The following is a 23,586-nucleotide window of genomic DNA, read 5'->3' as shown; positions in this document are numbered from 1 at the left end:
TAGAGACTGGTAACTGCGAAGGAGACTAATGTGTTACACGACTGAAAATATTTTCAAAAAATTCCGCAATTACGAACTCTTCAGATCGAGAGTCGAATTGGGGTTAACTCTATGCTCATTTTTTTAAGGAACAAAGGAAAGTTGTGGAAGAAAAAGAAAGCCAAACTAACATAATCGTGCAACAGAGCTAGATATTCGAAAACGTTTTTCAGCTCCTTAAGTAGGTGACCATTAACTCTTTACAAAGCAAAGTTGAAAACATCTTTATTACGAATTACATATAATTATCTGTACATTGAAAAAACAAATCTACAAAATTAAATGTAAACAGACTTTCTAACAATACGATGTGAAAAAATACTAAAGATGCGACAGAACTTGGTATTTACAATAATTCAATGTTGAGATTCCACAACAGTATCTATAATGGAAAATAAAGCTAGATAAAATATAAACCAATTTAACCAGGTTTTGCACAATAAATCTGAATCGCAGAAAAAAAATTGTAAATCTACAAAACTTACAATATTTATGTTAATTTTTTCTACTTTACATAATTGATACTTTTTATTTGGACATCTGCAAGAAGTAGTAGAAACTAGCAACGGAATCATATGACGTAAGACACTACGACGAAAAAGTAAATACAAGACTTAGAAAGCTTTTGAAAGAGTCAAACACATGTGTAGGCTTGGCCATTCTTCACTCAGTATGCTGAAATCTGTTTTCAACAAACTGAAGAAGTGCTAGGCTTATTTTAAACATGTACGAACTACTTGACACTTTAAAGAACTTTTTCAGACACGTATTTGCATCTGAACAAAGAGTAAACAACCAAAGCTTGGGACTAACATGGCTAAAAAGCCATAAAAGTACTGCCTTCAATAACACTGTTGCGCATGCTCCGTTTGCACTCGACGAAGTTCTTGACTAATTTTTGACAGGTTTTTTTGACATTTTTTCCCCACAACTTGATGTCTTCTGTTTCAACTGGCCAATCAAAAGGCAAGAGCACAATGGCGGAAGCGGTGAGGGTGAACATGGAATTTGGGAACCCTGGCAATCAGCTCTTACATTTTGTCATCAGACAGTGACAAAAAATATGTCAAAAATAAATCTAAAACTTTGTCAAGTAGGAAAGGAACGGCGTACAGCTCTGTAACCAAAGAACAAAATAAATTAATAGTGGGAATAATGTTATGTACCGTACATCGTCTTAAGGTATCTTTATATTGTATTGATTGCTTAATGAGCAAGTTGAAGTTCAAGTTAAAGTAAACTACATTCCAACAAATTGTACTCATATAATTTCACACTAAGCCTCGACAAACATGTCAGTGTATTTTAACTTCGACAAATATATCAGTGCACGAACGAAGTTCCAAATGGGTTACGAAACTATTCCTTATCTATACTTTTTGCGATAATTAGCATAACAAGTCAGCGGTCAAACAAGAGCGCTAATTTGATAATGACACTGATTCTTTTGGTCAGCAAATCAGCAGCAAGAATTCGGACCTCTGGGTAAAACCGCAAGATTTGTCACCACTGGTAACGGAGTTTGCTTTCTTTGCGCGTGCTTAGACACCAGTGGTGAGTTGGACGCACCCCCACGTGGACTTATGGGCGTTTGGTCTCCGCTGATCAAAAATGCGCGAGCTCTGGAGACGAGAATGCCTGTCTTCAAATTAATCCTAGTCCTCGTGCCTGATCCAGCTTGTTTACGCCTAACTGGTCCGACTGAAGCTTCCGCGAAAAATAAAAAAGAAAAAGAAAAATTGCCCTCAACTGACAATTTGTTTGTGTACTTGCTGATATTTTTTGAAACTACTATGTACACGACATTTTTTTGTTGTAATCTACTGCAACCTACCCATGTGGAGCCCCTTAAAGGGAAGAAACGTCTCAGATGACACCTTAACTAATAGACCATATTCGTATTCTCGACGTTGGACTGGATCTAGCTTGGAACTGAGGCTAATGCGGGGAGTCTTATATTCCTCTCCATGAGCCTCCATTGCAAGCTAGTTCCAGTTCAATACCGAGAATACGAAAATTGGTCTATTTAACACGACCTGCCAATTATTTATTTATATTCATTTTAAACCTCCTCTAACAAATTATAACTTTACCCCTAAAAAATAGAAGTATTTGTGCGAGCGCAAGGGTTGTGCACAAGTGTAGCGCAGCGTGCTTGTTACAAATTCAATTCATACTTTCCAAAGTAATAAATTATGATTAAACCGTATTCCTTATGGCGACAATAAAGCTAATATGGAATTGAACAAGACCCATGCTGATATTTTAACTTAAAGTTCTACATCACTAATAAAATTGTTCGCAATGTTCGATATTTGCTACAAGCATACCATAGATACATGTGTGCTAAATTTTCAAGACCCCAGGCAATTCCCCATTTCAAACCGACTTAAACATCCTGTCAATAAAGAGACGAAAAGGTCAATTAACAGCACCTGAGCGCATTTTGCTTTGAGAGACTAGTCAACAGCAACAGGGATCCGTACAACTATAATTGACTCGTCAGTAGATTGGGATAAAAAATGAAGGAATTTTGTTGTTGTCCGTACTTCGGGGATTCCACCCTTCAAGATTTCCACCCATATGAAATAGTGTACTGCTGTGTGGGGTAACTTGTTATTTGTAATAATTGTATTATGGCGAAATTAGTAAATTTGCAATGTTAAAAATCGTCAAATACGCTTAAACTAATCCACGGTGTCGTTCCTACAAGAGTTTCGTAAATTTCTCCATGTCCATTCTTTTGTTTCTGCACTTATCTAAATCCCTGTCAGTTCGCTGAAGCGCATGCCTTTGTTCCCAGTCTCGCGCAATCTCTGGCTCGTCATCAATCCGCGCTGAGAGTTACACCGGAAGGAAGGGTTCTTTGTCCAAAGTCTTCTTAACGTCTCTAAGACTCTTCCTAATCTTGTTCTTGTGCCCGATGAGCTTGATTCCCATGTCGTTAAGATCCAGTTCATCCTGCTTGGCCACTTGGTCCAGGTGCGTGTAGCCTGCTTTGCTGAACATGTCGCTGTATTGTCCCATCTTGATGCTCTCTAGCCAATCATGCACGGTCGTCTTTTCGGTGTATTCCATCTTGGGCGACCTGGAAAGAGTCACGCCATACACGTGTCAACACACTGGCAATGAAATGTTTGGGGACCAGCTTATAGCTTTAGTAAAGAAGAATCCTTTTTCGCACGTTCAATTCATCCTCCTTGAACAAGACACCTTTATTTGGATGCGAAAACCTGTGACGTACATTACTTGCAAAAAAATTCGAACGATTTTAATTTCGGACAAAAAAAAAGTGTCCGAAAATACAATACAGTATAAAACTTGCTCGTTGCTCCAGAGCTCTTGGTTTCCTCTCTGGAAGGAACTTTAGTAGAGACACTGCTTTTGATACGCAAGAGCGTGGGAAAATTTGTGCCATTTTCACTGACTTCGGTGTTTCTGTAAACCCAAGAGGGAGCAGTTAAACTATCATTTTCACAACTGTTGTTTAAGTCTAATTCGTGTTTTTAACTCGTAAATTTACTTTAGCTATGTTTACGCAAAGTGTCCGAAATTTTTGTCCGAAGTCGGTGTCCGAAATTAAACGTCCGAAATTTTGTCATATTTTATCTGGCTGTTTACCAGCTAAATTCATTGACAGCATTATTTGTCGACTAAGCGAAGGAATAAGCGAAGGTCGATTTGGGCCAAGTCTGTGCAGTAGTCAGAGACACTATCTACTGATAAGGAGATTCATTAGATTCCTCAAGCTACAGCAACAGAAATATTTTCACAATATCTCTGCAAGTTACCTATTCCTTCTTAAACGAACGTTGCTTACAAGTTAAGTAGGCCCTCTACGCACTGAAACTATTTTTCCGCTACGTCACTTAACAATGCACAAAAAGGAAAAGCGAGAACAACAAAATTAAAGAACTCATTTGAAGAAGTTATCTTACTTGGGAACAGTAGTAGACACTTCATTGAGCTTGTCAGGGGAGCGAATCAGCTGGTCTAGCTTCTTCACGATTTCAGCAAACTTGGGTCGCTTATTGCGGTCAACATTCCAGCAGTTCAACATGATTTGATGAATGGCCTTTGGGCAATCCTGAAAAAGGAAAGAAAACGAACAGATTTACCTTGTCGAGATCAAAATCTGCTGACGAGTGTTGCTTCAATCTTAGAAGCAACGGTCAAGGCAATGGCCGAGAAGGGGGGGGGGGGGGGGGGGGGAGGGCGACTGACGAAAATTGAGAGTTAGCGCTGGTGCCTTAGCCTGAGTATCGAGCCTTTCTAAGAGGAGGGAGGAGGGGAGGTCGGTGCTTTCAAAACAAGGAAAGGAAACCTTCTGGTCGTCTGCTACTATTTGCATTTGTGAACTGAGGTCACTCAAAATTCTTCATGGCACGTTTTTACCCATAACAATTATTATAACGGAGGAACGGGTAGAGGTTGGCTACTGAACTTTTGAGACTTCACATTCTCCAAAATTCATCTCTATTTCACACATTGTGCGACGTTTAAGGCGGAGCTCCGTGAGTGAACGAAAAACGAAACAAAATAAGAATACTAAAAGGATAGACACAACTTACCAACGGAGGCGGAAGACGATATCCTCCCTTCACTCGGTCCATTACCTTGAATGCAAAGAAAGGACAAAGAAGGAAGTGTAAACAATTTTATATCTGTACCGTCATTTATGATTACCATAATTATGATCTATGATCCATAAAAGCTGTTTAGTGAAAGGTAAAAGATAAAGTCGGCATTATCACAAGCCAAGTGGCCTATCAGGCCGGAGCTTATCTCTGGTTTCTGTAGCATTAAACGACCAGTCCATGGTAGGGTTACCACCAGCACTTATTTGTCCAGTATCCATTTATACACCTGGGTGGAGAGAGGCGCTGTGAGAGTTAAGTGTCTTGCCCAAGAACACAACACAAAGTCCCCGGCCAGGGCTCGAACCCGGACCGCTCAGTCCGTAGTCAAGCACGCTAACCATGAGGCCACCGCTCCACCCTCGTCCACAACAAAGAAAACTTGACATAACACAAACAAAGAAAACAAAAATAACACTGCAAATATCTCGTTCTCATTAGCCTAACAGGGAGTCACACATATGGATAGCTGTCAACTTGTGACTCAGCCAATCATAGGGCGGAAGCCAAGCCACGTGGACTCACCTCATAGTTACCCCAATCCCAGTAAGGTCTTTCAGCAAATGACATGATCTCCCACAAGAGCACTCCATAGCTCCACACATCACTCGCTGCAGTAAATTTACGATAATCAATCGCCTCTGGCGCCGTCCATCTCACAGGAATCTTACCTCCCTAAAGGAAAACAACAACAACAACAAAAAAGAAGTTAGAAAACAATGTAACTACTCGATGGTGTATATTATTTTTAAAGGGTAAAGGGCGAGAGAATGATGAGGTGGCGAACACTGGGCCTGAGGCAACGTAAAAGAGAAAAAAAACCCTTTGCTTGCCGTCACAAAAGGGACAGTCACTGCGTCGAATGTTGCGTGACAACACGGGGGTATAGGTAATCGAATGAATATGGGTGCAAATACGGAACTAACACTGAGAGTGATATTTCAGCCTTTAGGCGAATGCAATTTGAAAGAACTTTCAAATATCACGAGTAGTGTAAACCCTCAGTCGCTCGAGCTTTCGTATGCATTTCAGTTATTGTAGGACTGAGTAAATAAACGCGCATTAATTTGCACTGCAGCGCAAATTAAAAATTAACCATAAATTGGCCTACACTCAACCAATCACAACGAATTTATTATCTCAGTACTATAATGAACACGATACACTGTACATCGATTAGGCGATTTACATGATGGCATCATTTGACTACAACTACCAGAATCCTTCACTCTTTCTGTTTGTCAAGCTAATTAGGGCAATTGTTATTTAAACCCTACTGGGACTTTAAAATTTAAATGATAAAGAAAAGACGAAAGGAATTGTGGTAGTTGCAGTCAAATGACGGCAACGTGCAAATCTGCTATTCGAAACATTCGTGTGAAAACTCAAGAGAGTGCAACAGATTCGTGTAACAACGTCGCACTTGCATACAATTCATAACGAGGTCGTAAGGAAAACGATTACCGGCTTTGGCAAATCTTAAGGAATTTCCGATTGTTGTTGCTAGCCTACGAGCAAGCTTACGTTGGAGCACAACCGTACGCGGCGTAGCCGCGAGCGCGAAATTCGAGCGCCTCTTCATCAGACTCCTTCCCGCCGGATCGTTTGCTCTTCGCCTCTTGCGCATGTCACTCAAAGGTGAATCTCCTCGCTGGCTAATTATTGACCAATCGGGCCGTTAAACGAACACCCGTCAGCACAGACAGATCTCCTCCATTAGCTTGTTGCTATGACAACGCCTCACATTGCTTCCAACTGTTGTAGTGTACATGTAGCCCGTGGGCTCACTCTTTAAACTTTAAACCTTCTGAATCTGTGGGATTACACTTACCGATGTTTCATAAGCCGAGTCCTCTAGTTCTCTGGACAGACCGAAATCTGCGACTTTACAAACCATGTTTTCTGACACCAATATATTACGAGCAGCCAGATCCTGAAAGAAAAGGGAAAAAAATACAAAGAAAACACGGATGGTCAGACTGACAGCAGCTTGCTCTGGGTGGACAAAACCATTTAAAATTATGAGTGTGATCAAAATCTCATTTCACCTAATACAGTCTAGCACGTATGTGATAAGAATAACGAATATTGTTAGTTTGAAAGCCGTCGCCTTAATACACCCTTGGTTACGCAGAAAGCAAAATTTCAGACTCGCGTGACAGCTGGTGAGGATGCAACAAACTAGAAGCATGTCACGAGTGGTTTTGGTTTTACGACAGTCGATTGAAAACCGCTCTAATGACAGGCTGACATCACTGAAGGTCCGACGACAACTGAAGAATTTATCAAATATATAGCTGTGATGAATTCCTTACCCGATGAACAAAGTTCATTTCAGACAGATATTTCATGCCTGAAGAGACACCTCGTGCCATTCCCAGCAGCTGTAATATGGTAAGCTTGCCGTCCAATTTCTGCGAAAGAATGATTCAAAATCATATGTAACAAAAAGCTATGATACAAGGAACTATTCCGATCAACATGGCAACCTCATGGGTACCCTGTGGACCGGCAAAACGTAGCTCAGTTCAAGGATACACTTGGAACTTCAAACGAGCGAAGTTACAGTCGAACTCTGCTATCTCTAGCCCCGATCACACCACTCCAGAGGAATTTGAAAACGCAACAACAACCGGTCAGTTTGGATTTGTGGCTGATCAGGAAAACTCGGTCAGGGAGATCTTATTATTATCGAGATGTCATCGTTTTCCGTCCACAACGTAAAGCGGGCGTTTTCAAATTCTTCCAGTTTGAAGAGCGTTTTCGAAAAGCTCCGTTTTCGTGACGGATTAGTGTGGACAGTAGGCCTAACCGTAGAACTAAAGCTCCGTTTTCAAAATCCTCCGGCATAATATGGACAAGGTCTTTCCTCTTGAGGGAAACAAAAAATAGTTCGAGATGGCAGAGGTTCGAGATAGCTGATAACCAATGACTGAAATCCAAGAGGGCATGACTTGAGTTCGAGAATAGGTATGTCGAAAGATTTTCGTTGGACCTTTAGATAACAGTCTAAAAAGATTTAATAATTAGATGTGGATTCCAGCATCGTCATGGTATCAGAGCTCAATACATTTTGACACTCGCTGTAGAACGCACCAACAATCCTGACAACTTGAATTAATGAAGTCAGAAATTGAACTAAGTGGAACACTGCCCCGCTCTATCTGATAAGCCTGTCTGATCATCGAATACACAGTTGCTAATACCACTAACCTTGAGATAGTTGTCGAGGGAACCATTTGACATGAATTCAATAATAATCATCATGGGTGAAGCTGTTACAAAAAGAAAAGAAAAGAAAAAAATGATGGATTAACTGTCAAGGGGCAATTACAAGCGCGCGACAGATCCAGCTGAAGTGGTTTACAGTTAAACTTACTTTTAGTAACAACGCCTTCCAGAAAGATGACATTTGGGTCACAGAACTGCCCCATTATAGAGGCTTCCGCAATGAAGTCTTGACGGTTTTTCCGGGCAGCACCAGCCTAGGAAATTAAAAAATAATAATAGTTATAATAAAAATAAACAACTTTAACCACCACCACCGCGACAACAACAACACTTGCAAACACAGATCTTGTTTGTATGTTCCCTTGAGGTCGGCACACACTAGGGCTCATGTTGGGTGGACATGAAGTGGAGGCACGTTGCAGCGACAGTTTTCCTCTTGTTCTTGCAAAAAAGTTTTGTTACGTGAACAAAATTGCGTCCCCGCAACATTCTGCTGCTTTGGCCTAGAGGGTAATGAAGCAGGCACAGGATGACCTCAGGTTTGAATGTTAAATCGTGTGCACTGTATTTGCAAACAGTCGCAGCTGCAACATAGAAATGTACCAATATCCACTTCGTGTGCATCAGCTTGCGTACTATCTCTGAAACACTGATTCGTCACACACGAAGGGCTTATACCTGCTTTACGTCGCCGCAGCATTAAGAGCGCTGACCGAACTTCAAAACCATTCTGAAAAGCAATCCCAGGTCAATTGTAGGGACGAAATGAACTTCTTCTACACTCAAGCGATCCCTTAGCTAGAGGAAAGTAAAGGAACTACAGAGGTCACCTTTAAAGTCTTGACAGCAACAAGAATAGGCTCTTCGTCTGGTCGTGATAACGTCCCTTGGTAAACATCACCAAATTCACCTGAAGACAAAGTTTCGTTGTTAATACATGAAAAAATCGTGACAAACCTGCAATTGTTTTGTATGCTATTCGTACTTCAGCTCTTCATTGCTTTTTTAAACATTGCCACAAATCTACACTGGCTGATTACAATCAATCCCTTGAAAAAGTTATTCGAAGTGAAATCGTCTCCCCTTTGCGATAACATTGTTTCAAAGATTAACTAGATGGAGCATGCCAAATTGAGAGTAACAGTACACTCTGTATAAATCGGTAGCCAGTATATAGCGCAATTTGTTTTGTCAACTCTTATCCACTGGATAGTAATTTTTCCGATGGATTTTAAAGCCTTATCAAAGCTTCGAACAAGTGGGAACAGAAGTCTTTCTTGTACGAGAAGGAAGACAAGATACACCGATGCTTCTTCGGGCGAATTATAATATCAACATTTCTGTAGTTACTAAATGTACCTCCTCCAATGATCTTTTCTAAAGAGATCCACTTCTTCTCCAGCTCTTTGGCAAAACTTCGCAAGGCTTCCTCGGGGTCTTCATAGTTGCTAGGATCAATGTAGAGTCTGTGACCATGCGACGGTAAAATAACTACAAGAAATTAACGTGAGATTCACCAGTCAGGCAATAAATGCTTTACTACAGATTTGGATAGCGAGGAAAAAAAAAGCCAGTAAAGAGAGGCATTTGTTTACTTCCCACTAAGAAGCCAGAACAATAAAATACAACTCTACAGTAAAGTTTCGTAGCGCTGGAAATAAACCACGAATTTCCATTAAGAGCGTTAGCAACGGAATTCAAGAGAAGAGTCAGTGCTCAGTTTTCTTTGCTTCGTGTGGTTACCAATTTCCTCCCTAAGGCTAATGATAGAAAGGAACATCAAGGCTAATTTCCAGAACTACAGTGTAAAGGCTACTGGTAGTAGATACTTTACTGAAGTCTTTATTTGTTTATTTTTTTCTTTTCTCCTTCTCTTTTTCCCTTTCCTCTCTTTTTTTCTCATTTTCCTGTTTAACTTAGATGGTTGTAAAAGCCAAACTGAGAGGCTTTGAAGATACAACTGCCACAAAACTGGACATGTCTGTGTTTGCAATCTAGTTTTATGTCTACCTTGTCCATCCTTTAACTCTACCGGAGGCTGATAACCTTCCTTGTTTCTGCTCCTACAAAGAACAAATCATGGAGATATCTTCACCCAACATGTTAATTTCCTTCACGGTTTTCAAGTTGCCCCCAAAACGCAGCCGTTACCTACCTCCAGTCACGCAACGTTCCTCCCTATACAAAATTGCTACATGTATTTTTGGAGAGGAGCTAGCGTTGCGTGACCAGCCAAATATTGAATGCGTTCGAGGCTATTCGCAACGGGTTCTTTTTTCCCCTTACAATAATTTGGGTACCACCATAACTTGAACACAAGCTTAGCTAGATTGAAGAGGCAAATATTTGCAGGGGAGGACTGTAACAATACGACTAGGAAAATTTACTACAAGTACGATTTTCGAATTTCAAACCAGTGACGTCTCCAGAGCCCTCGCTCTTCGTGTTGGTTTTTAGGCAGAGAGGGTGCATGTAGCTCATCGGATGAGCGGACAAGGGTGACCATGGGTATAAGTAACGTGGTAATGCGGAGTCTTCAAACTAGAATTGAAAAGTCGTCCTCGAACTCGATTTTGTACTCGTACTCAAATCTAGTAGGTTGCCAGGCTGGTAAATTCTGCCGAGTACTTAGTAGTTCACTTACCTACAGAAGCACAAGGCGAAGAGAATGGCCAGTAAAAGAAGGACACCCACAATGGGCGCCCCGATATACAAAGCCATCTTCATCGTCTTATTCAAGCCACCTGGAGCAGAAAAAAATATATTAAAGTGGATCATGATTTAATCTACCTACTGAACTGTAATGTAAAATCCGTGCTTTTCAATAACATGCACTAGAAAAGGACAGGTGCAAAAAATAAATAAATAAATAAGTGAGTGGGTGGGCAACCACGAAACAGGCTTGTAGGGATGAACTTGTAGTTTATTTGTGTTTTTCCTCCCACATTGTATACTTCGCTCTACTCTGATGTATTGAGCACTGTTCTACGAACATCAAATTTTACACCTTAAATAAATATATATATATATAAATAAATAAATAAATAAATTAAATGAATAAATAAATAGATAAATAAAAATTAAATATATAAATAAAAAATAAAAAATACTTTATAAAACTCTATTTTTGTCTTTCCCCAAATCCTCAAATCCACTGTGGTCAATAATTTTGCTTGAGATCTCGACAAACTCAAGAAAAAAAAATAGACGGTATGTAGGCAGACTAGGTCTTTGATGTGGATTAGCTTTGAAGTCAGACGTTAGAACACTGCACTGCAGAGATGACTGAGCAGTAGCAGTCCAAAAAAAGATTGAGTTACATATAGCTACAAATGAATGTATCCCAGTCAAAGACATTTTCTCCACCTTACATCATCTTAGACCATTGTGCTCTTATTTGATTTTTGTTTTGGTTCCAGATTTTTAAAATCAGTTTTATTGCTACTATTAGTATTTCTCTTTCGTGAGACAAAGAAAAGGAAAAACTAACTACAGTAAGCTCAGGTTTCAATGAAAATTTCAAACCAATTGCAAATTTACGTATTAGTTACATACAGAAAGTAAGATGACAACAACAATAACAACAACCACATTTCATAGATAATACAGCGTGTTAAGCTCTACAGATGCATCTTACCAGTCATTCCTTCAGTTGGGTTGTGTTTGCTCTCTAGGAAGGCAAAAAGTAAGAAGCAATAACCACCTCATTTATTCCAAATGTAAAGTTAGTTTAACTACCTTCATATTGAGTGAGAGAGTTAAAGGCAATAATGTCACCAAAAGGGTGATACATAGGTCTTAGCCCTGGCAACATCATTGTGTTACTTTCTTCTTTTCGTTCGTTACTTTCACAGTGCCTGCCTGGGCACCAGCAAACTGTTAGAGCAATCCAACAAATCCTGGATCCTGCGGGGGAGGGGGGGAGAGAGAGACGGGTAGGGGTGGGCAACCTACAGATGATTACATGTAGTCTCCCATTAAGGATCAATGGAGATTATCCCAATCATTCAAACTCTGGGGCAGACAAAGTGGGGATTGGGCGGGGGAGGGGGTTGTCGAACCCCCTATTTTTAAAAAAAAAATGAGACACTATGACAAGCGGCAAAAATTGAGCATAGCCGGAAAACTATCAACCAACTCTGTATCATCATAGAAAACAACACTTGCAATACTACAAGATATACATGCACAGAAGTGTACATTGCATAAAATGCAACTGACTGACTAAACAATACCTTTTGTTTTCACATACACCTCAGCATATTTCCAGTTATCCTTGTTGTTTTCCAGTTGATTCAATTCACTCACAGAATAAACTCTGAACAAAAAAAAGCTGGACGGTGATAAACCATGAACTGTTACATTCATGCCAGTTAAGTTCTCCTTTCCTGGTAAATATTGCACTTGTCGACCACATGCCTCCTTACAGTTCTTATCCTCTTCAGACTTGCACCTGAAGCAGTCCAGGGCATATGTTATCTTTCCATTATCGTCTGGCGAGCGGTGCCAGCTGATGACAACACGTGTTGCAAGGACCTTGGTAAAGTTAGCCTTGACTGGAGCTTGTGGGAGAGCTGGAAAAGATTATTGTGATGTTCTTATAACTTCTAAGGGCAATAAACATCTAGATTCTTACCACTTACAATGTAACAATAGCAAACTCTACTTGAAAATGATTGGCTCAAACAGTCTGTTAGATATTAAAATTATTATTAATACTAGTAGTAATCAGAGATTATGAGAGTGCATTCGACGCTCTCTCTTTAATATATATATACCGTAAATAAATGATTTCACTAGCTGACTTTCAACCTTTGTCTATTACTAAAATTAATGTTTTTCAGCAGCAACCGAGGTTTTACAGTCATATATACATAGTGTCAAAGTCCATGCTAGTGAAGAGGTCACGATTTGTTGATACGTTGCATGACGCCGCCAGTTTCTGTAGACACGCAAGTTTCATAGAATATTTAAATTACGTACATTATTCTAAGCTAGCATTTGCTATCACATGCTCGTTTCACGTGGTTGTTTATCGTAAACAAACTCCATGCGACTAATTCAAGTATTTCCCCTGATGAATAAAGTAGTCTTATGGATCTTGCCTTCAGAGTACTTTTCCACGATTCCTAACAATAAAATTTCGACCGGATAAAGACTGAGCTATCTGTCGCAACTGGAACTAATCAACAAATGCAATCAAAATGTAGTTGTTCCCACGGTTATCATCCTAAAGCGAAGTCATGTTAATAAACAAGGACAATTCCCTCAGATTTCGATAAATGCTACCGTCGAGGTGTTAAAAATTTGCCAAAATCTAACACTGAAAGCACATAACAGCAAAGCATACAGCAACTGAATGGAAAGAAGTCAAAGAAAGATCCATCGCAAAAGAAGAGCTCAAATGGCCTGCTCACATACTAACATGTTCACCACGTCTTATCACATGTCTTAGCATTAAACGGTACCAATTTACTGCCCGTGACATGCCCCCGTAAAAATCAAGCGGGGTGGCCATTTTGTGTCCTTACAGGAATGTGTTTTTCTCGGCATATAACTGTGCACAAGGTAACCAACTCTGGAAAGCCACAGGTCAAAATTAGGTTTGCGTTCCACTTCGTCGAACGCAATTAAACAATTTTAATTAATTTATAACCAATCATAATATCATTATGATTACATATTTATTTAATATTTTCCCAACAGCTTATGTCCAAGGGCGATGTAAACATGAGAGAATTAAGTTTTCGGAGAATCTGTTTGGGTTGTTTGAAAGGCGGATAAAGCTATCCACTGCATAGCGATTTGTGTGGGCTGTGAATGTATATGTACATTGGAATAATTTCCAATCACTCTGGCTTTACACTGCTTACACTGCTTGCTCAGAATTCATAACAATTGTTTGACTCTGTATTGAATTTTCTTACATTGTATATTGTTTTACCACGTAAAAAAATGCTTAAAAGGGTGCCAAAGTTGGACATTTTGGGGCATTCTGTACTCGGGGTTCGGATGGGAAAATCCAGAGCAATGGAGTATGTATGATTAGCCAATCAGATTCAAGGATTTAGGATTCTGGACTGTTGAGAAGTTGGAGACAAAAAATAAATAGATTTAGCCACGCCAAAATGTGGAACTCCTGATTACAATAACTTAGCCTGGTTTGAACCTACGATCCAATCGAAAACCAGTATCTAATCAGCAGTAAACAAAAAAAGTGACCTTGATGAGCTCTAAACCTGAGCCCACAATGCAGCCATGTGACACTGGTCAGCAGATACCTTGTTTTTGACAAGTGTCAATTGACATAACATCCAATGTCCAATACCAAAGATGTATACTGTAAACCAAGGATGCATGACTTGGTCAGGAGTATGGCGGCCATGTGGCAAGACGTCATTGTCGTAGGGTGCATGTACCTGTAATCCCTGCCATAATCCCTGCCGCTAGCCACATTGCCCATGAAAAAAGAGTTGCATGCATGCAGTTCTGTTCCTATTCTTATGATGCTCCATGTGACAGCCCTTTGGGCTGTTGGAGCATCCCTCCCCAGCGGTTTTGTTCTGTTAAGGCACAGTGAAATAAATTTACATTGAGTAGATAGCCCTGAGCTTGCTCTACAAGATGATACCATTTTTGATGGTTATGATGTCAAATAACCGTCCATCTTGGATTTCATAGAATGCTTATGAAATGCACAAATTGAATATTTGTGAATTTCTACAATTGTATGAGGAAAACTGGAATAAAAACTAACACAATTAAACCAAAAAAGTTGATTCTTGGCCAGACCTACACGAAGTTTGAAGTTGCCATGGCAACATGAAAACTGATGGACACAACTGATGCATCAAATTTTCTGTGGAGGATGAATTAACAGCTACTGAAGTTTCTGCCCCCTAGAGTAAATTGTCTTTTCAAAACTTTGAAAAAACCTTATAGGGGTGGTGGCACCCATCCCCCAACCCCAACTCCTTGCACGTCCAAGGGTTAAGACAGAGTTTTTTAAATTGCTTGGATAAAACCTAGTACAAGGGTGCAAATAACAGTCGGCCATCAGAAAATTGTCTGCTAAAAATTGAGGTTTTGACCGGCAAAGTCTCAACCTGGTTGGATATTGTGACAGCGCATTTCTGATCCAATGCAAAAACTATGTACCTTGAGGTTTGGGCACGAATATGGAACATTTTCATTTTATTACACGTTGGCGTAAACATGTGATGGAAAAACATATAATTTTGTCCAAACAAACTGGCCTCTTTTCAGGTCAAAACTTGTCCCTGGCCGGACAAATGACCTGCCTAATGACAAAAATTATTTGCAGGCTTGTAGTAGGTATGTCAAATTTGATCCATGCCCGGGCTACCTATCTACATGATCAGTGCATCTAAGTGAAAAGGGACACAGGTACCAATTTTATCAGAGCTGCACAAATTTATGTATACCTGCCAACTTTTTCTGAGTTATGAGCATGAGATTTCTTTTGTATAATTTGTGTGATTTACTGCATTTAAATTAGTATTGAACTTTAAACTTGTGCATTTACTAAATTGAAGTTTAGAGAGAGATGAGTGTACAAACTCTACTAACAGTGCATGTAAGCTAATATGTATTTCATAATGCTACACATAGATTTCTTCTGTTCCTTTGGAAAACTCAAAGGTAACGTTAATCCTTACCCATCCTGATGTCCTTGAATCCAAGGAGGAAAAATTAAGGGCATTCAACATGATCAAATGCTGTATGACTGAAATGTACCTTTGCAATCCTCTACATCAGATGATTGGTAGAATCCCTCTTCACAAGTGCATGCTGTTCTCTCAGCATTAGAAACTGACCTCAGAGGACACTGAACACATTTTGTGTTGCTGATGGTACTCTTGAATGCTCCACTTGGACATTCTACATAATGGACGAAAAAAAATAAAGAAGGAATTTGTATACCGGTATGTAATCATACGGTTTCGAGTTCAATTTGGAATTAATTTGCATGAGTGAGCTTTTTGAAAAACTCACAAGTGCAAATTAATTCCAAATTGAACGAGAAAAACCGTATGATTACTTATTAATAATATAAACATGTGATACCATTGGCTTAGAAAATTTCCTTTTGTCTCTCAGCCAAACATAACTCAGAATTACAACATGTAATTTGCACTGGTGTTACACTTTTTGCAGTGGTGTTACACTTGAACTGCTCTGGTCTCAGCCAATCAGAATTGAGTAATTTTTTTCATGTATATTGTTAAGAAAGAAACCCATGGAAAATTAATTAAAATTTAATACAAGGCATATCTGTCTGAAAAATAAAATAAAATATTAATTAATAACAATAATGGGGATAGCCTGTGTGGCAGGCCATACAAGGGGAGGAAAGGGTCAAAATGAGCCCAGGAGGATCAAGCACACTTCAAGAGGGATGGCCTGCAAGGACACTATTGTTGCCTTCTTTTTCTACATCCACCAGATGGACGTAAAAATCCTGATTGGTCAGATTTAAATGAATTACTTAATCCATCGTTCTGATTGGTCAGCCACCTGTCATTCTAGAGCACAGGGGCCTCACATTCAGATTCAACATGACATATAAATCAAGGGATCATTTCGAACTATTTCTAGAGGAACTGCTACGATCTTTGGAAGAAAATGGTATAACATTCGTGCTAAAAGCAGTGCAACAGAAGGCGATTAAACAATTGTTTGCAAAAGAGGATCTCTTTTTGCTTGTTCCATCCTCCGCAGGTCTTCAAATTATTTCATTTTCTCACCCAAAAAATAGAACAAGAAATACGAGAACCCGCTGGCACCTACAGACTTTGCTGTGAAAGAAGGGTGTGATTCTGATTGGATAATTTTGACAGCCAGACATTCCACAGTTGAGTGGGTTTTGCATAGTTAATTAGGGGGCGGAATGAAGAAAACAATAGCGTCCTTGCAGGCGTCATCCACTATCACACGCCTCGCACGCTTGTTCTTTCCCCTTTCCCTCCCCTTTGGACGCCTGCCACGCAGGCTATAATGGGGACCAGTGGTGAAGAAAAAAAACAAAGGGGACTGACAACCAGGGGTGGGATGCATGGGGGATAGGTCGTGAATGTTTACAGAACTTATAAAGCAGTCAATTTAGGTTATGGTCAGGAGCATTTCCATAAGTAAGTGATTAAAACAGCAAACATAGGGCGTGTTCCATTCAACCAAAACTTCCGGTTTGAACTACCAAAATTTTTGTATGCCAAATGCAATGGTATTTTCCACCAGACCAGACCGATCTCGTTCTGTTCCCACTTGGGCACGTTTCCTGCCAATATTAACTCCACAAAATTTTGAAGGATAATGATGAAGTGAGAGTCTTAAGTGCAGTAAGCTGCTTCATGCGAAGAAATTTAACATGCATTCATGATTATTTTAAGTAAACTCTTCCGAGATATTTACCCGACCGACTCAGGAATTATTTTCGTGTGATGGGAAACTTGTGAACTTTTCTCACAGGAGATTACACAAACTGGGCAAATACCCACAGGAAATTCGGAACCAGTCCACAATTTTCCAGAAAAGCTGATCCTAACATTTTTTTTTCCTAATATTTTAAACTGTGACAGATCGTATTGCACCAGTGTAGTGTTGACTGGCTGCCAAAGTCTTGTAGCTTTGGTGGAGGCAATATCCACAGCTGGAGGAACTAGGTCTGATTCATACAGGGTAGAAATGCCAAATAGATCAGGAAATTTCCGGAATTTCCAAATTTCCGAAAAAAAAAAAGGATCACCAGAAGTTGACCAAAATTTACAGGTAAGTTTCTGGAAACTTCCTGAACATTCTATCTGATTTTGAACCAAAATTTCCAAACATTTTGGTCGAATAGTACACGCCCATAGTAAAGGCTGTCAATCAACTGTAGATTGTACATGCGTCTAATAAATTAATTAAATTATACAATTAGTAGGTAAAGCCTGCATACGAGTTAGGTGGCCCATTAGGTCGGCACTGATCTCCAGTTTCAGTAGCACAATGCAACTACATGTAGGAGTATTCTCCATCTACTTCCCCATCCTCTCCCCCCCCCCCCCCCCCCCCCGTGCCCCTTCCCCCCACTGGGATTAAGGATGCTAGTCCATCACAGGGTTACATGTACTCCCCAGTATACGCACCTGTGTGGAGAGAAGTAGTTTAAGAGAAAAGTATTTTACAAGAGAACACAAGACATTGTTCACAGCCAGGATTTGAACCCAGACTGCTTGATCTGAAGGTAAGCACACTAACCACGAGGCCAGCGGGCCACCACTGACACATTAGTAGCTCCAAAGATAATAATAAATTTATTTATATCATATTTTAATTATATAGTTTAATCATTTTGGTAACCAGGGTGGATATTTAACTTTGGGAGGTAAATAATGGGCCCTTATTAGAGGCATAGCACATAGCATAGCCACCACAATATTTGACTTTCAGATCAACACAGTGCTTTACAATTTGTGTCTGAATTGTTTTGGTAAAAAATAGTAAACACACACCACAACTTGTTAATGTGCTGAACCTCAACACTTAAATACTTAGTTTACTACATAGTACTAATTAGTCATGTCGAGGTGCAGTGGCCTCACGGTTAGTGTGCTTGGCCCTGGCCGGGGACATTGTGTTGTGTTCTTGGTCAAGACACTTTACTCTCACAGTGCCTCTCTCCACTCACGTATATAAATGGGTACTGGCGAACTTAATGCTGGGGGTAACCCTGCGATGGACTAGCATCCAATCCAGGGGGGAGTAGAAATATCCCCAGTTGCTTCATGTTATGGAAACCACGATAAGCTCTGGCATGGTGGGCCACTTGGCTCATATGCAGACTTTTACTAAATTAGTCATGCCAAACCATTGCATTCCAGAACAGCCCCAGATCCATTAATGAGCTCGTAACCTGCATTGCATAGACACATCAGGTTGCCTGTATTGTTCCATTTTCCATCACTGAGACACACACTCACTAACTTGACTTTATTTACTGAATTAACATCAGTACATTTTCCTTCTTGTTCCGTTAGATCCGAGTCATTTGCTGGGGCAACTGTCTTTGGGAATTCCACTAAAGTACTGCCTATCTCAGGGCAGTAGCTGTAGCTAATGACAACTTTTGTCAAAGTTATGCAGACTCCTTGGTCTAAGAATGCCAGATATATACCCCGAGCTCTGGTAACCACAGAACCATAAAATATGTCTGTTGTATGTTTTCCCTGAGGAGGCAACCTTTTCGGCGTTATGCTTGCTTCTTCCTGAAACATCCCTTTAGTGGGGTCAGGAAGAGGTTCTTTGGTATTTGTATGATAGGAATAAAGAGTTAAGTATGTTTTGCAGAATGGACTAGACTCTCCTTTGGGGCAGTTTCGGAAGGTGTAATGTATTTCAATATCCAGCCGTTTAGCATTCTTGACGTCAATAAAGTCTGTTCGTAACCAATTCTTTGGTTCCCTCGTGATCAGTTCACTAACATCACAAACTGTGTAACTCTGCTTTACAGTTGAAGGGTCAATCCACTATAAAAATAATAAAAAAAGAAGAGAGAAAAAATATTACCAATGAAATTAGTACAGAGAGCTTGTGTTTTAATTATAATTAAATTGTTCGAGCTACAATTCTGAAAACAGATATGACCCGTTAACCCAAATCAAACATTTCTCACAAGAAAGAATACACTGTGCACAGTAAATCATATATTTATAAATTATTAAATTATAATAATTATAATAATAATAATAATTATTATTTAAAAAAAAAAAAATAATAATTATTATTATTATTATTATTATTATTGTTGTTATTATTATTATTATATGGATCCAGACCAGATATTCAGGCAGCACGAAACAGAGAACAAGCGCCAGTATGCCAGCCGTGTGTTAGAAGTAGAGCAAGCTACATTCACGCCATTAGTTTTTAGCACGACGGGTGGAATGGCAGTGGAATGTAATCGATACCATAGTAGACTTGCTAAGTTAGTTGCAACAAAGAAGGGCAAAAGTTATGCAACTACCATGTCATGGATCAGGGCAAGAGTATCTTTTGCGCTGCTGAGATCAGCATTACTTTGTTTAAGAGGCTCGCGAGCTCCTAGGAGAGTCCACTTAGAACTGTCAGACATTGATTTAGATATCGAAAAAGGACATGCAAATATTCGTTAAGGCAATTGAGAATGCTATTTCTGGGGAACTCTAGCCGAAGCCACGAACACTGAGCCAAGAAGTGGACCTGCATATAGCTACAGTGTATTTTTAAAGTAGAGTTTTTGCCATTTAAATGTGTAGAGTATTTTTTACTATCCTTATTTAAATTTTTTCGGCAAATGACAATAGACAAATTTATAAGGGTTGTAAAGAATGAGTGTAATTTGTAATTCGTTTGTAAGTTAGTATTTCCCTGACATATATATTGTCCTAAGAATTTTTACAGTTGTAATTTTTTATAAGCCACTAATAAACATTATTATTATTAAAAAATTATTATTATTATTATTATTATTATTATTATCATTATTTTAAGCTCACAATATTCCTCAATGGGAATATAATATATTACAGTACTTGAAACTGACTCAATGATTATTTCACTCATTCACATTTCACTCATAAACTCATAGACTCATTTAGCTCATAAGGACTGTTATTGGTCTTCTCCACACAACGTCACACTTCACATTTTTTTTTTATATCATGACAGCTGATATACCACTCACCCCGGCGCCTGGTGTGTCTGACATCGTATTCCAGTTCCACAGACCAGAACCAGATGGAGGCTCATTGACAAGAATTTCTGAAGAGGAAAAGGGGTAATATTGAAAGCAGATAAGTGCCTAGAAACACTTTGCATGTGTATTTATACCCCACCAAAACGTACACATAACCAATAACATTTGCCAGGCACAAACTAATAGCAAAATATGCTCATGATTAACAAATAGAACTCCCAATACTGTATGTGATTGTCCAATTTTGTTAATCACTTAAAGTATCAGATTACAGACTGAATTGGGCTCTGCTCAGTCCTATCACCATAATTATAATAATCAATCATATAAATACTTGTAAAGGTCTTGATTTTGATCAGTTTCTTTACATGTGCACTTTATTTTGTCTCCTCCAGCTAGTGCATAAGATACAATTACATGTATTTATTGGTCCGTACAACGTCAGACAGACAAAATTCAAGGACTTTCAACAGACAAAAAATAATTTTCAAGGACTAAGCTTTATTCGTGATCAATAAATTGACATTCTTTGTCCCATTTTCCCCCTGCCAAGGTTAAATTAGTATCTATAATGATCAACATTTGTAAAATGACCACAGTTACTGGCTATTACATTTGTACTTTAATGTCTGAGGTACAGGGATGACTCACACTGATTTGAAATGTAGCTCTAAACAGAAATGTTCCATCATTACAACCCAATTTTCCTTAGCATAATCATTTGATTTCTCAGAAAAGTGATATGGTATAAGAAATTTAATAAGTAAACTTCGAGGACTTTTCAAGACCTAATTAAGAAATCACATACTTTCAAAGGACCTTAACCAAAGTTAAGGGCCTATGAAAGTATGTGGTTTCTTCATTAGGTCTTGAAAAGTCCTTGGAGTTTACTAATTAAATTTCTTATGTCAAGGACTTTTCAAGATGACTACTATAAACAAAAGACATTTTTCAAGTATGAAACATTCCAGCATTTCCCTTCAAATAACTGGCTATTCAATTTTACATGACTTCCAGTTTCTATAAAACAATTCCTTTTTTTCTGGGACTGGGTGATTAGCCAAGTGCCCGATCCCCAATCAGGATAGCCTGCAAGAAGCAGGCTCTCATATCTGGGCCAGAGTCCTGAGCAGTGAGGCAGCCAGCTGAGACATGCGAACAAAAGTCGGTCATTGGACAATTGTCCAGTAAATTTGAGGTTTTGACAGGTAAAAACTTAGCCTGGTCGGACACTCTGACTGGGCATTTCTGCTAAATGAAAAATATTTTAACTGGAAATTTGTGGCCAAATATGGCACAAATATTATTATATTATACTACCACACAATACTATGCTTTTCATTTTTATTCCATTTCTGAGAAATAATTTTATCGCGCGTAATGCGTCGTCTCAAATGTGATGTCTAAACTACTGTAAACAAACTGCATCAGTGCTACTATTTAGGCAATGTGTTAATTTACGCATTTTGCGTTGGTGTCGCGAAAGATCGCAAAGAATATAGATTCGCTGTGAGGTGAGGAATTGCACTTTTAATTTTTCATACAAATGTCTCTAAATTTTCCCGCAAATGTTGACTCAACGGTTTTACAGGCATTAGAAAATGAAACCCTTAAATGTGGCTTATCTAACAACGCTATTTCCCTCAAACACGATAAATACATTCCTTTGCCTAGTATCTTTAGTTTTAAACTAATAGATACTTCAGAACTCAAATTTTCCGTGAGTTATCAGGCATTAGATACACCTTTTGCCCCATACATTTACCGTAATTTTTGCTGTATTTGCCCCCTAAATAAGATGGCATCAGAAACTGTAGAAGGGTCTAATCTCCTGGCCAGAATGGTTGATTGAAGTGAATTCTTCATGCAAGCTTAACAGAATTCTGGTCGTTAGTATAAAAAGGATGATTACAGTAAGAGAATAACTAAGATTAAAAGATTCAATTTCTGGTAAGAATCGTTGTCAAACATAAGGTAATCAGGTGCGTCAGCTCACATGCATGAACAACAATAATTAAAATAATGACAATGATAAAATAAGAATTATAAAATAAAAATTTAAAAAACAGTACACTACATATATATATATATATATATATTCATCATAACATTCAAAGGCAATGAAACTTTATGATCAACACTTCCTTTACGAAGAGAGATCGCAGTTTACTAAACTTACATCTACGACTTAAATTTTTCAATAGCGTCCTCTGAGTTTTGAGCAAACACCCACGTACGTTTGACTTGACAGACTTTAACATACATGAACAAACTTGATCAAGTGCATCGCTGCGATAAAAGAAATAATCCACTCATTCTAAAATAAACATAGAGAGAAATGAGGAAATCGTCTACATCTTGACGCTTTGATCATATACCTCGCGGCTGGAAACTTCCTTTCAAATCTTTGAAATCAGGCACGATGTAAACTTTTCAGGAATTCGATGATTTTAAATTCACAAAGACACAAAGCCTGATTTTAAGAGATTTAGAGAAAAATAAAAACGAACAAATCTTCACTGGACCGCATCTGACAATCGATTGCACATCGCATTAAGAGATTTGAATACCGATCAGCCAACACGAAAGTAAAATATCAGAAAATATCAGAAAATATCAACCCCCATGTCGAACCTCTTCACAACCGAAAATTATCATACTTTACCTTTGTCTCCAAAGACTTCGTACAAAGCAGTGATTAACCATAGGAAAAGCTTCAGTTCGTAAACCTTCATAATGAAGAAACGACGCAGGAAAAGCCCGTCTTTCCCAACATATAAGTATTGTTGTGTTATGGACTTCCGATCCCTCGCTCTTTCAGACGTCAAAGATTGGCAAGTGCGCAAGAACGGAAGACCAGCGGTCTGATACTCAAAGGAGGGTTCGACCTTTGCGACCGCGCCCAGTTGTGACAAAGTGGAGCTGGTTCAGTCACGTATGCAA

At 39.0% G+C, this 23,586-nt stretch overlaps 1 protein-coding gene across 1 annotated transcript; it reads right to left on the bottom strand.

The window, feature by feature from the left end:
• Window positions 1–246: 246 nt before the first annotated feature.
• LOC110046500 (ephrin type-A receptor 4-like) lies at window positions 247–23,495 on the bottom strand. The gene is made up of 18 exons (XM_089283632.1): window positions 23,309–23,495; window positions 20,632–20,708; window positions 18,778–19,435; window positions 15,666–15,809; window positions 12,143–12,481; window positions 11,545–11,577; window positions 10,552–10,651; window positions 9,918–9,970; window positions 9,267–9,398; window positions 8,738–8,817; window positions 8,056–8,161; window positions 7,890–7,951; window positions 6,992–7,090; window positions 6,508–6,609; window positions 5,202–5,351; window positions 4,611–4,655; window positions 3,978–4,126; window positions 247–3,127 (listed from the first exon to the last, which is right to left on the bottom strand). Exons 1-18 carry the CDS (start codon window positions 23,376–23,378, stop codon window positions 2,884–2,886), a joined length of 2,643 nt encoding a protein of 880 aa, XP_089139758.1. The 5' UTR covers window positions 23,379–23,495; the 3' UTR covers window positions 247–2,883.
• Window positions 23,496–23,586: the final 91 nt, after the last annotated feature.

The sequence above is a fragment of the Orbicella faveolata genome, unplaced genomic scaffold (genome assembly GCF_042242905.1).
Source record: "Orbicella faveolata isolate gen_17 unplaced genomic scaffold, um_ofav_v1 contig_12, whole genome shotgun sequence".
Lineage (NCBI taxonomy): Eukaryota > Metazoa > Cnidaria > Anthozoa > Scleractinia > Merulinidae > Orbicella > Orbicella faveolata.
Note: the sequence above shows the minus strand (reverse complement) of the source record. Positions and strands in the feature narration are given on the sequence as shown.

Bases quoted from the DNA above. Each gene is read 5' to 3' on its own strand.
- LOC110046500 (XM_089283632.1), bottom strand. From the start codon at position 23,378: ATGAAGGTTTACGAACTGAAGCTTTTCCTATGGTTAATCACTGCTTTG. The intron at 15,810-18,777 runs GTTTGGCATGAC...TCCATTATGTAG, and splicing joins GGCTGTTCTGGAATGCAATG to AATGTCCAAGTGGAGCATTC. The intron at 11,578-12,142 runs GTATTGTTTAGT...TTGCCTTCCTAG, and splicing joins GGTGTATGTGAAAACAAAAG to AGAGCAAACACAACCCAACT.